At 35.8% G+C, this 13,449-nt stretch overlaps 1 protein-coding gene across 15 annotated transcripts in view; it reads left to right on the top strand.

The window, feature by feature from the left end:
* LOC308649646 (uncharacterized protein) overlaps positions 1–13,449 on the top strand; it is a 294,900-nt gene that overhangs the window by 34,738 nt on the left and 246,713 nt on the right. For 9 of the 15 annotated variants that reach the window (XR_014022139.1, XR_014022140.1, XR_014022141.1 and 6 more), the window contains one exon: positions 11,674–11,757. Coding sequence is in view for 5 of the 15 variants with exons in the window: in XM_081295374.1 (XP_081151500.1) it covers positions 11,674–11,757; positions 12,087–12,202 (200 nt within the window). In the remaining 10 variants the exon portion in view is untranslated. Of the gene's footprint in view, positions 1–11,673; positions 11,758–12,086; positions 12,203–13,449 lie in introns of all 15 variants that reach the window. The other 6 variants (XM_081295374.1, XM_081295376.1, XM_081295375.1 and 3 more) reach the window with 2 other exon arrangements.

A 13,449-nucleotide genomic window follows, 5' to 3' on the forward strand; every position in this document is an offset into this window, starting at 1 on the left:
CCATCGAGATGATCATGTGGTTCTTGTCTTTAAGTCTATTGATGTGGTGAATAGCATTTATTGATTTCCGTATATTGAACCATCCTTGCATCCCAGGAATGAATCCTACTTGATCATGGTGCACAAGTTTTCTAATATGTTTTTGTATTCGATTCGCCAGAATTTTATTGAGAATTTTTGCATCCAAGTTCATTAGAGATATTGGTCTCTAGTTTTCTTTCTTTGAAGTATCTTTGTCTGGTTTTGGGATCAAAGTGATGTTGGCCTCATAGAATGAATTTGGAAGAGCTCCTTCTTTTTCTATTTCTTCAAATAGCTTGAAAAGTATTGGTATTAATTCTTCTTTGAAGGTTTTGTAGAACTCCGCTGTATACCCATCCGGTCCAGGGCTTTTCTTGGTTGGTAGTCTTTTGATGGCTTCTTCTATTTCTTCTTTTGTTATTGGTCTGTTTAAATTGTGTGTGTCTTCCTGTCTCAATCTGGGCAAATCATATGCCTTAAGAAATTTATTGATATCTTCACTATCTTCTATTTTATTGGAATATAGGGTTTCAAAATACTTTCTAATTATCTTCTGTATTTCTGTAGTGTCTGTTGTGATATTGCCTTTTTCATCCCGTATGTTAGTAATTTGAGTTCTCTCTCTTCTTCTTTTTGTTAGCATGGCTAAAGGCTTGTCTATCTTATTTATTTTTTCAAAGAACCAACTTTTAGTTTTATCAATTTTTTCAATGGTTTCTTTTGTTTCAATTTCGTTGATTTCTGCTCTAATTTTAATTATTTCTTGTCTTCTACTACATTTGCTGTTGTTTTGCTCTTCCTTTTCTAGGTTTTTGAGGTGTTGCGTGAGTTCATTTATTTGTTGGTTTTTTCTTTTTTTGAGGTAAGAACTCCAAGAAATGAATTTCCCTCTTAAAACTGCTTTCATTGTGTCCCATAGATTCCGGTATGTTGTGTCTGTGTTATCATTTGATTCTAAGAATTTTTTCATCTCCTCCTTTATGTCTTCTATAACCCATTGATCATTCAATAACTTATTGTTCATTTTCCATGTTATGTAGGATTTTTCCTTCCTTCTTTTATCATTGATTTCCAATTTCATTCCATTATGATCAGATATGGTGCATGGTATTATCTCCACACCTTTATATTTACTAAGAGTTGCCTTATGGCATAATACATGGTCTATCTTTGAGTAGGATCCATGTGCTGCTGAGAAGAACGTATACCCACTTGATGATGGTTGATATATTCTATATATGTCGGTTAAGTCTAGGTTATTGATTGTGCTGTTGAGTTCTATAGTTTCTTTATTCAGCTTTTGTCTAGAGGATCTGTCTAATGGCGAGAGCGGTGTGTTGAAGTCACCCATAATTATTGTGTTGTGGTCTATTTGACTCTTGAACTTGAGGAGAGTTTGTTTTATGAACGTTGCAGCTCCATTGTTTGGTGCATACAAATTGATGATTGTTATGTCTTGTTGGTGGATGGTTCCTTTTAACAGTATATAGTGACCTTCTTTATCCTTCTTGATTAACTTAGGTTTGAAGTTGATTTTATTCGATATGAGTATGGCCACTCCTGCTTGCTTCCGAGGGCCATGTGAGTGGTATGATTTTTCTCAACCTTTTACTTTCAGCCTGTGTATGTCTTTTCCTATCATATGAGTCTCCTGAAGGCAGCATATTGTTGGATTTGTTTTCTTGATCCAGGTTACTAGCCTATGTCTCTTAATTGGTGAGTTTAGGCCATTAACATTTAAGGTTACAATTGAGATATGATTTGTACTTCCAGTCATGCTTCTTTATTTATTTATTTTAGTTTGGCTAGTTTTGCTTTTTGGTTATTCTTCTCCCCCTTTACTGAGATACCTCCTGCTGTTAGTTTTGGGCACTATTTTTCCATTCCTCTTCTTGTAGTGTTTTGTTCAAAATGCTTTGCAGAGCTGGTAATTATTAAAAGTATTACTTTCAATGCATTTTTTGCCATTTCACCAAAATCGCCAAATTTATTGACTTTAAAAATATTTTTATATGATCCTTTCAATATCTACAAGATCTGTATTGATTATCCTCTTTTGATTCTTGATATTTGTAACTTTTGTGCCCTCTTTCTTGATTAGCATAGGATAGGAGTTCATCAATTTTTATTATTTTTCCAGAAAATCAATTTTCTTCTTTGCTCATTTCCTGTTTCCTTTTTTATGTTTATTTCTAATCTTTATTATTTTATTATTTCTGCTTGCTTTCATTTTGTTCCTCCTTTTTTTCCGTAAACTTTTTGTTGGAACCTTATGTAATTAATAGAGTTTAGATTTTTTCTTTTCTGATATAAACATCTAAAGAACTAAATTTCTCTCAAAACATTGCTTTATGCATCTCACATATTTTAATATGCTGATATTTGCTATTCAGTTCAACATATATTCAGATTTCATTTGTGGTTTTCTTTTTTTCTTCAACCCTTTTATTATTTAGGAGCATGATTTTCACTTTCCAAATATTTGTGGTATTTCAAGGTACCTTAGTGATAATGCTTTGTAATTTCATGTGTCCAGAAAACGTGAATTGTATCATCTCAGTCCCTGAAAGTTTTTGAGAATTGTTTTATTGCCAGTATTGGCAATGTGCCATGTGCACTTGAAAATTGTGTTTTCTACTATTGTTGGATATAGTATGCTACAAATGTCAATTAGATCAAGACAGTTAATATGGTGGTTTAAATATTCTAAATATTTCTTGATTTTTCCTCTTTAAATATTCTATAAATTTATGAGGGAGGGGTGTTAAATATCCTAGTGTGATTTTGTAATTCTCTAATTTTCTCTTTAATTTTGTCAATTTTTGCTGCTTGAACTTTGATTCTTTGTTGTGAGATACACACATACCCATGAATGTTACGTCATCATGATGAATTGTTCCTATTTATCTTTTGGAAATGTCTGTCTTCTTATCTGTAATTACTCTTTGTCTTGAGACCTCTAACATCTAATATTGATATTTCACCCTCTATTCTTCATTTGCTTCTTATTTAAATCATGCTTTATTTATTTGCTTTCAACCAATCTGTGTCTTCATATTTAAGGTATGTATCTTAAGATTTTTTTGTGGCAATTGTGTTTTTTTTTTAAAGACAAAGATCTGTAAAGTCCTCATTTACTTAGAATTCTATAACTTATGGACCTATAAATTAAATTAAATTAAATGATTTTTTAACGATAACTAAAGTTCCAAAATAAGGGGTGGTGGTGCTAGGGAAGAATAGAGGTACCTTGGATTAGGCAGAGGGGAGTGAAAGGAGGGGAGGGGGTATGGAAGTAGGAAGGATAATAGAGTGAATTGGATATTATCACCCTATGTGCATATGTTGACTACATAACTAGCAATTTTGCTTTTTTAAAATTCACTCTGATAATCTCTGACTTTTGATTATATTGCTAAAATTATTAACATTGAATGTAACTATTTATATGCTTGGACTTATGGCATCCATTTTATTAATTTTCTGTTAGTCTTTCTCACTTTGTTTATGTCCCACCTTCCCCTTTTCTACCTTTTTTTAGGTTGTTAGAATAATTTTTACCATTGTATATTAATTTCTATGTTATAACGCCTCATTGTTATTTTCTCAGATCTCATTGTATTTTAAAAATATGGTTGTTGTAGAAACAATATATATCCCTAATTTTTCCCAGGCTGCTTAAAGTTAATATTATACAATTTTATTTCAAGTTAGAAAACTTATGATTATAGGAATCATTTTGATACTTATTTCACATGATATAGTCATATATGATACAACTATATACATTGAAAATCTCACAAAATGATGCTTTAGATTTGATTGTAGCAATAAGTATTTTATAGAACTTGAGAAAAATATTTCCCAAGATACTTACCTTTTCTAATGCTTTTAATTTGTTCCTAAAACTACATATTTTTCTCTGAATACATTTCTCTTCAGCCTGAAAAAATGCATTGAGAATTTCTGACAGTGAAATTCCATTGGTGATATACTTCATTAAGTCTTCTTTGACTTCAAATGTCATTTTTAGCTTCATTTTTAAGGATATTTTCACCTGGTATATAATTTTGCATTTAATGTACTTTAGTGTTTAAAATATATCAGTCCCCCATCTCTGTCCTCCCTGGTTTCCAATGAGAAATCTGCAATTATTTGCTTTGGGATTCCTCTATATGAGGCAACTTTCTCCTCTTCCTTTTGACTGCTTTCAAGTTTTCTTCCATATCTTTAGTACTTTGCAGTTTGAACTGTGATGAGTCTAGATATGATTTTCTTTGAACGTATATTTTTTATGGGTTTCTGAACTTTGTCAATATGTAAAATTGTGTCCTTCATATGACTTGGGAAACCTGGCTGTCCTAAATTTAGACTTTTTTTCTGCTCCATTTTCTTTTTCTGGAACACCCCCTAACATACTTGCTAGATTTTTTGATGTTTTCATACAGCTCCCTTAGGAGCTATTTTATCTATCCATTCATCCTATTGAATAATTTCTTTCCATCATTATATCTTTCTTCTGATATTAAGACTGTCCTGTGGATTATTTTGTATTGAAATTCCTTATTCTTTCATTCATTTTGAATACTTATTTAACCTCATGGAACATAGTTATAGCTGATTGCAAGTGCTCATTTGATCATTTCAGTATTTAGCTCAACTCAAGGTAAATATCTCTTATCCTTTTCTTGAGAATAGATCACATTTTTTTTTCCATTTCTTTGTATGTCGATTTGGATTGTATAGTGCGTGCAGAATATTATGTTCTATAGATTCTGAGTGCTGCTATGTTGAATGTTGTCCTTTTGTTTTATTAGGCTGCCAGTTCAGTTGGCACTGTCTTGCTTCCTTCAGTTGATTGTTTAAATTATATGCCAGTTTTAAAATGTCTTATTCCACCGTTTTGAACCTGTCTCATATATGTGATGTTGAGGTGCCCATCTGAGCTGGCATCCTTAGTACACAGAGAGGGTCCACACCCTGGCCAGAGCCACTCCCTGCTCTCCTGCCAGCTGTTGCTTCAAGTTTTGCTTCCACTCCACATTCTCCCTGCTTTTTCTACGTTCAGAATCCCAAGATACTTCTCTATTGTATTTTGTCCAGAGTTTACAGTTTTCAATAGAGAGATTGGTTTTTAGAAAGATTATCCTGCTTTATTAGAAGCTGAACTTCCAATTAAAAGGGATTTCAAAAGGAAACTTTTTGTAGTCATGGTAACACATTTTGAAAATCGCAGCACAATTCACAACTCTGGATTCAAATATAGATCATAGGCTTAGAGATAAGACTTCACTGCTGAACTCTTTGTAAATTTGGTTAAGTGAATCAATCTTTATGAACCATAAAACTCCATCCTTAAAATGATGACAGTGAGCCTATTTCTGTCTAGCTCACAGGTATGAGGGTGTATAATAAAATCATCTTCAAATTATAAATTTTTGTTCATTATTTTCAAACTCATTTATTTTGCAATACAAACCACAAAAATGCAATAACCTCCTAACTAGTCCACTCTATCTTTTTCAGGAAATTATATTTTCCTGAAAAGTAAATTGTATATTTGGTGTCCTCCACATCTGTGGTGTACTTTCTGAACTTCCATTCCTATGATCTCATCTCAGTTGAACCATATATACCTTGTGCATTTCTTTTGTATGCTTCTGTCCATGATTTATTAATTTTAAATAGAATTTCCTGATTCTATCATATCTGGCTGTCTATATTTCCTTGAGATCTAGCTCAAATCTTTCATGGGTTCATTTATAGCTCCAACAATTCCTCCTCTCCCCTCCCCTCCTGCCCTTTCCTCTCTTCCCCACTCCTCTCCTCTCTCTTTTGGATCATTAAATTCTTCCTTTTTCCTTCTAGATTAGTTCCATTCACATGCTATAATTTCTCTCATTAAAATGTCCTTGCTGACTTCATGTCTCCCTCCGGTTACCTACCATCTCTCTGCTCACCAATCTTAGTGACTTGACTCTTCTATCCTCTCTTGAGCTCTCTCTGACCAGTCATTCATTTCCACCAAATCACTAAACTTGCTCTTGTCAAGTTCACTGGTGGCTTCCATGTCACTTAATCTGATGGTTATTCTCAGCAATAATGTTTTTCCATCTCATGGCAGTATTTGGCGGAATTGATGGACAGCCTTTCTTTGAAAAGCATTGTTTCATTTTTTCCCTCCTGCCTCAGTGGTTGTTTCTTCTGAATTCCCTTTCCTTTTCATCTCCTGATTTCTTTTTTTTTTCATCTCCTGATTTCCGACCACTGAACTTCTCTAATTATACTCACTCTGTTGATGGTCTTTTCCAATATTGGGGCATTAAATATCTAATCCTGGTTTGTCCTTTCTGAATTCTAGACTCACACATCCAATGACTACTAAACTGACTTTTTAGGTGGTATCTCAAGGAAAACATGACAAAAAAAATAAAGTTTATTTTCCTGCCAAACCTTTTTCTTCACAGTCTTACCTATTTTAAAGATGATAACATAATTATTTCTATTCCATTAGCCCCAAACCTGTGTCTTCTCTGACTTTCATTCTTTCTTGCTTCTTATTTCATCCTCCCCAAAATCTTGCTTGCTCTGCCTTCCAGTAACAACAGGACTCTGACATGTCTCCACATCCCTAGCGTCCCTACACTACTCTAGACATTTCCAACAACTTCCTAATTCTCCTCCTTGATTCTATTTTTGTTCATTTATATTATATTCTAAAAAAGAGCAACAAGAATATTCACATATGATTCTCAAGTCACGTCACCCTTTGTCTTGAGTCCCTCCAGTGGCTCCCATCTTTTTTCAGAGTAAGAGTCAAAGTCCTTAGGTTGTCCCCAAGTTTCTGTCCTCTTCGGCTGCCTGTCTCCTCTCCTCTTCCATCGTACTTGCCTGCCTTGTTCTTACTCTCCAGCCACCCTGTGCTGTGGCCCTTCTTTTAATATACCAGATAAACTCCAGCTTGACAATTTCTGGGCATGCTTCAAGGATTTAATGGGAGAGTTGCCATGTAGTGTAATGTTTTAAATTTTATAAGAATGATATAATTACTGATGCAAATAAATGTCAGTACAAATACATACACTTCATTACTATTATCTTTGTCACCATCAGAGTGTGAGCTAAGTTCTTGAAACTCAACAGTAGGAACATTTCGCTCTTTTTATGTCCAGATAAATCCCTCAGAGTCCAAAATACAGCTGATATTGAAGTTATAAAACGTGTGTGTACTGATAGGACATACAATTATGACCATTCAAAATGGAACTAGTAGGTCAGACTGACCTCCCTTGCTGTTGGTTGTGGGCAGAGTGGACCATTAAAGTAAATTTCTTCTGCTGAGTCATTTGACATGGGGTAGGTTTTGTCAAAGGTTAGTCTTTCATTCTGCATTGGTCATGTCTTTTATTTTCCAAATACAAGTTCCAGAAATAAAGAAAAACAAGAATTTTTTTTTTAAATTAGAATAACAAGAAGCAACTAAAATTGAAGAAAAGGAACACAGGTGCTTGTAAGTTAGAAGCAGCATATTTTCCATGGACAGGGAACCGATCTTGAGGGAGATAAAATAATAGGGCCTAGCTGAGAGTGTGGGCAGCAGGTATATTCTCAGACTACCCCGAAAATGACAACTGAAGTGAGTACTAGAAGTATTTTCCCAGATGAGCACTGTTCATTCCTGTACTAGGTCATGGGAGTAGGTTGTAGACACATCTTGCTAAGATTTGAAAAATAAGGTACTTTTCCGAGGATCATTTCCATGGGTCAGATGTGGTCCCCGTAGAGGGCATAGGTGCTGATTGTTGACCTCTCAAGGTTCCCTTTCAACCCTATCATGGTACAATTCTGTAACTGAGTAGTAAATGAGAGGATCATCTAATTAACGTTACAGTCAAATCTGCTTAAGGCAGGCTTATATCTCCGGCATTTCTGAAAACACTGTAAATGCGATTTCCTTGAAAAGATCCTCTTAAGAAATTGATAGAGGACATCTTGCTGAGTTATCGAAGTCATCTGCCTTTTGGCTTCAATGAGGGGTCATTTTGTTTATCACAGGACAATGTTTGATAGTTAATTAGTAGTCATATGTAGTAGCATGGCAAAAGAATCAAGTATTTTGCTTTTGGCAAAAGCTAATGATTTCTTTTTTCATAAGAACAGTATAATGTATGATTTTATCTTTCATTTTTTTTCAGAAAATAAAAAAAATTGCATACATTTCTGCAAGAGTGAGCTCTAGTATTACAGAAAAACTAAGAATCAACTAAAACAATAGCTTAGCATAAATTAAAAAAAGATTGGGTGGTAACATAACACAACAAAAAATAATACTTGACTTGCCTCATTGCACTGAATTTCTGCACAGAGTAAAACTTTCATTGGAAGCCAAAACAGTGGAAATAATAAATGGATACTATAAATTAAAACTGGAGCAATTACAAAGGACATCCCCAAATAATTCTATATTCAGGGTGTTCCAGTTTTATCATAAGCTCTTTTTGTTTTGCAAAACAAATTTCATTTCCAAATTAAGGAAAATATTTTTGATGTACATGATTATAACAGGCTATTGAATTAAGACTCCAAGGCTTTTACAAAATAGTGAATTCCTCAATATTCCTAATATGGTACAATCTAATACAACAAAGTTAAGTTTCTCTTATTATAAAAACTCTCTTTTCTACATTCAAATGATTCCCAGTAATGAACTTAAAACAATACTCATTATAACATTTATATCATTCCTATTATTGTATTTATAAGGTATAATTATATTTCATGGGCAGGAAGGAGGTAATAGCCATTGTTAAAAAGAAGCCAAGAGTCTGTTAAATAACTATTTCAGATATTCAAAAGGGAAAATGTTGATTTGCTTAGTATAAATACATGTGGATGATTATCGGCCATTCATTTTGAACTCAGTTTACTTACTCTGATTTTCATGGTTGACTGACAGGGCTTATATCCCCCCAGTGAAGAAGATGCATCTACACTGAACTTCCCTGCTGAATTATTTACCCACAGGGGAATTTTTCTTAGGGAATGGCAGAATGTCTCTTTTTGAAAATAGAAACATACTTGATAAAAAGAGAGAGAGAGAGATTAAATAAACACATTGATAGCTTTCATTTATCAATTTTTCATATTAAGAACTTATGTTTATCAATGTATACCCTTCAATATAAGTTTGATAACTGACTCTGCTGCAATGTAAAATGAAAAATGCTTTCCTTCACCTACATGGGAAGTATTAGGATGCAGGACGGGTTCCTGAATGGTGACTTTAATCTCTCACCTGTAGCTGGGGTGCTGCCGTTCATAGTTTTTGTCCCTTTGGATCATGATGCTGTGTGACCTCCAAGACAGAAGCATCTGTGGTACTGGAATAGTTGCCTGTCCTCTCCATATTTCTCTCTCATCATCCAATGTGTGGCTACTTCCTTTTCTGTCATCTTCTATTGCCTTAATAAGATTGTTAGAATTGTCATTGGCTCAAAAAGAATCCAGGAAGAAAACAAGGAATAAATACATGAATAGCTTAAGCATATATTTTTGTAATTCTTAACAATTCTTCTCAGACCCAACTACTGCACTTTGGATAAGGGTTCCCTGAGGGTCTCCAATGCGGTGCCCTTGGAAAGTGGTGAAAATTTGAAGAGGTGGGGCCTAGTGGGAGGAAGTTAGATCATTGGGGTGTGTCTTTGGAGGGGACTGTGAGTCTCCAGCCCCTACCCCTTTCCATCTCTCTTTTCTACACCCTGCCATGAAGTGAATGGGCTTCCTTTGTGATATGTTCCTGCCATGAAGTACTGCTTTGTCACAGGCCCCAAAGCAAAAGGGCCAACCAACCAGGGACTTAAAACTCCAAAACTGTGAGCCAAAATAAACCTTTTCTCTTCATAAGTTGATTACCTTGAGTATTTATCATAGTAATGGAAAGCTGACTAGCACTCATCCTCACTGTAGACTTCTACATGTCCATAGTTTTCCTGAGGATATTTTATATTTGAAAGAAGTAGTTGAAATGGGCCTGGCTTTTGTTATATACTTGGAATGACAAGAATTCAACTCCTTGAAAATTCAATGTCAACTTCTGAGACACAAGGGGGTTTTTCATTTTTTAATAAATAAGATAAGACAGGCAAGTAAATGCATTAATAAAAATGTTACATAGGGGATATTATTGGGGGCAAGAAGAAATTCAGATTGATTTTGCTTACTCAGCCTCTCTACAAATTTTGTTATGAAGTAGCAGGATTCCAGGGCACCTTTATATGGTTCATTTTCTATATGTTTTCACCACCTTGCCATGTTCTGAGTCACAGCTGGTAGTGGTGGCTTGATGTCTCCACACTTGGAAGGATGCAGTATCTGTATCTTCACTGCCCCTAGTTGTAGAGTTGACATTTGAAGTCAATACATGGACTCTGACATGGGAGTAAAAATGAGATCTTTGGAAAATGTTGAGAATATTTTTTTTTAAATTCTAATTTATTATATATGACAGCAGAATGCAATTCAATTCATATTATACAAATAGAGCACAATTTTTCATGTCTTTGGTTGTACACAAAGTAGAGTCACACCATTCATGTTTTCATATATGTACTTAGGGTAACAATGTCTGTCTCATTCCACCGTCTTTCCTCCCTCCCTCCCCCTTTTCTTTTCTTTCTTTGCCCTATTTAAGTTCATCTATTCCTCACATTCTGCCCCCCAACTGGGAATGGAACCACCATTTGACCCAGCTATCCCACTCCTCGGTTTACACCTGAAGGATCTGAAAACAGCATACTACAGTGATGCAGCCACATCAATGTTTATAACAACACAATTCACAATAGCTAAACTGTGGAACCAAACTAGATGCCCCTCAGTAGATGAATGGATAAGGAAAATGTGGTATATATACACAATGGAATGTTACTCAGCTTTAAAAGAGAATAAAATCATGGCATTTTCAGGTAAATGGATGGAGTTGGAGAATATGATGCTAAGTGAATTTAGCCAATCACCAAAAAACTAATGCTGAATGTTGTCTCTGATATAAGGAGGCTGGTTCATAATGGGAATCTTTTCTTAAATTTCCAACAGAAGCTATAGTAAAATGAAGACCTTGAGACACTACATGATAGTTATTATATGCACCGGTAGTCCTAACTACTTGGGGAGGCTGAGATGAGAGGTTTGCTTGAGCTTGGGAGTTTGAGGCTAGTCTGGGCAACACAGGAAAACCCTACCTCAAAATAAAAATGTAAAGAAAGAAGAGATCACCATTACATTTGGCAATTCATAAGAGAATGTAGTCTTTTAAAAAGAAGAATACAAAGACTTTTAGAGGTTCCATCAGTTTGAATTTCACCAAAAGCAGATTCTGAAAGAAGGATTGGGGTATGAATAGCTTAGGATATAATCCCCAGAAGTCATGCATGGTAGAATAAACTGAGGCAAAGATGGGGAGGACCAATAAAATGTGATGAGCAGATCATCCCAAAGGGTAAATGAGGCTTTAGCCCCATGGGACCCTCATAAAGACACTTGAGAATGGCCCTATAATGGAATGGAGATGCTGGGGCTCCACCAGTCTCCATCTCTGATGGTTGAGGATCGTCCCTGTGGGTCTGATTTCCTAACACTTCTCTCTTCCCTCAGCTAAGAGCCATGCACACTCTTCTGGCCAAAGAAGTCATCTGGTAAAGAGATACCTGAGCCATGGTATAGACGAGAACTGTGCAGGTAGGTTCTGGGATGGGGTGAAGGAATGTGAGTAGGGCCCTGAGAGCTGTGTACTGCTTATGTTAGGGGAGATGACATCTATGAAGCAATAATGATACTAATCTGTCCATCAGTTAGGGCTCAACCACTGTGAGTGAAAGGGATGGGGAACTGTCGGGAAAGTCTGTGGGAGACTGTGTGTGTCTGGAGGAGGACCTGCGTTTTCTAGAGTAGCTGGGATAATAGTCTGGAAGGAAAGTGAGACACAAATTGGGAGTGAGAAAGGGTTAAGTCTGAGAATGCTCAGAACCTATGCTCATAACTCACCTCTTCCAACTTGAACACCAAAGGCGAAGCCAGCATTCTGCACGGAAGAGTGGCCTTACTCTGGTTGAGAGGTGCTGAAAGTGGAGACGCAGCAGAGTTCAAACAACTGTGCGATCAAAAGCTGAATCCTGTCAGTGAGGTGGGCCAGGAGATCAGTGGCTGTGAGTGGAAATCACAACCTTCCTACACAGCGGCTACTGCTTCCCTTCCACCTTCCCAATCTCACAAACATGTTTCATGTGGTCACTCTTTGACCCCAGGCAACGAAGGGGAGGGAATTCTGGCTATCCCACTAAGGTTACAAGGTACAAACCCACCACATCTTACCCTGGTGAAGTTCCATTTCCTGGGAAGAGCAAGTGAAATGTGCATGTACCTTCTGAAAACCAAGGAGTCAAATTATTTTGAGCTCTAAAATTTATAACCTTTTAGAAGTTTAGAGATAGTTGAGTATATCAGTACTCTGAATTAACCTTTATTTTAACAAATTTATTTAAATGATTTCTCATAGCATAAGATGATCAAAATTTGATTTGATTAGGAGGCTTCTTGTGTGGAGGCAAGGAGATCTCCCCATCTGTATGGTTAACTAAGCCATGAACTCCCCTTTTCTTCTACATTTCCCAAAACATGAAATTCAAATCAAATCAGAATCTCTTAATAACTAGTCACCACAGAAACTAAACTGAGGTATTTTATGAACCATTTTGGTCATTTTAGGGCACAAATGAATTTGTTTAATCCGTTATTATCCCTGTCTTGGTATCCTATTTGGTATAATACTAAGACAGGTATAATAGTATCTAATCCATTATTTTTTTAATATTTAGTTTTTAGTTATAAGTGGACACAATACCTTTATTTTATTTTTGTGTGGTGATGAGGATAGAACCCAGTGCCTCATGCATGCTAGGCCAGCACTCTACCTCTAGGCCACAATCCCAGTCCTTAATCCATTATTTTAGTAGTTAACTTTTATAGGTTTAACATGGCTTCAAATAATGGATTGAAGATGTACTCGTTGGTTGAAAACAATTCTGGAATTTTCCACCAGGATGTCAAAGGACTCAAAGCAAGTACACAGTTTGCTTCCAACCCAGGAAGGAAAAATACTGTGGAATTTTCATGCCCACCAGGAACCTATAAGCTAGACAGTTAGTTATCTGGGTTCTCTTACTGTTAGTCTTAAGGAATCTAATATTGAAAATTTCACCACCAGGGAGTTGGTGAAGGCTCCTGAAGGTAAGATGTGAATCATAATGTAAAGCTGACAGTTCAAGGCTAGCAGAGGACTGGGAATGCTCCGGACAAAGCCAGTGGTAATAGGGTACTGGGGGCCTGGCTTGATTCTGCTCCCCTAAGCTGAGCCACTCTTCCCATCTCCCA

Source organism: Spermophilus citellus (assembly GCF_964194105.1).
Source record: "Spermophilus citellus genome assembly, chromosome: 5".
Classification (NCBI taxonomy): Eukaryota; Metazoa; Chordata; class Mammalia; order Rodentia; family Sciuridae; genus Spermophilus; species Spermophilus citellus.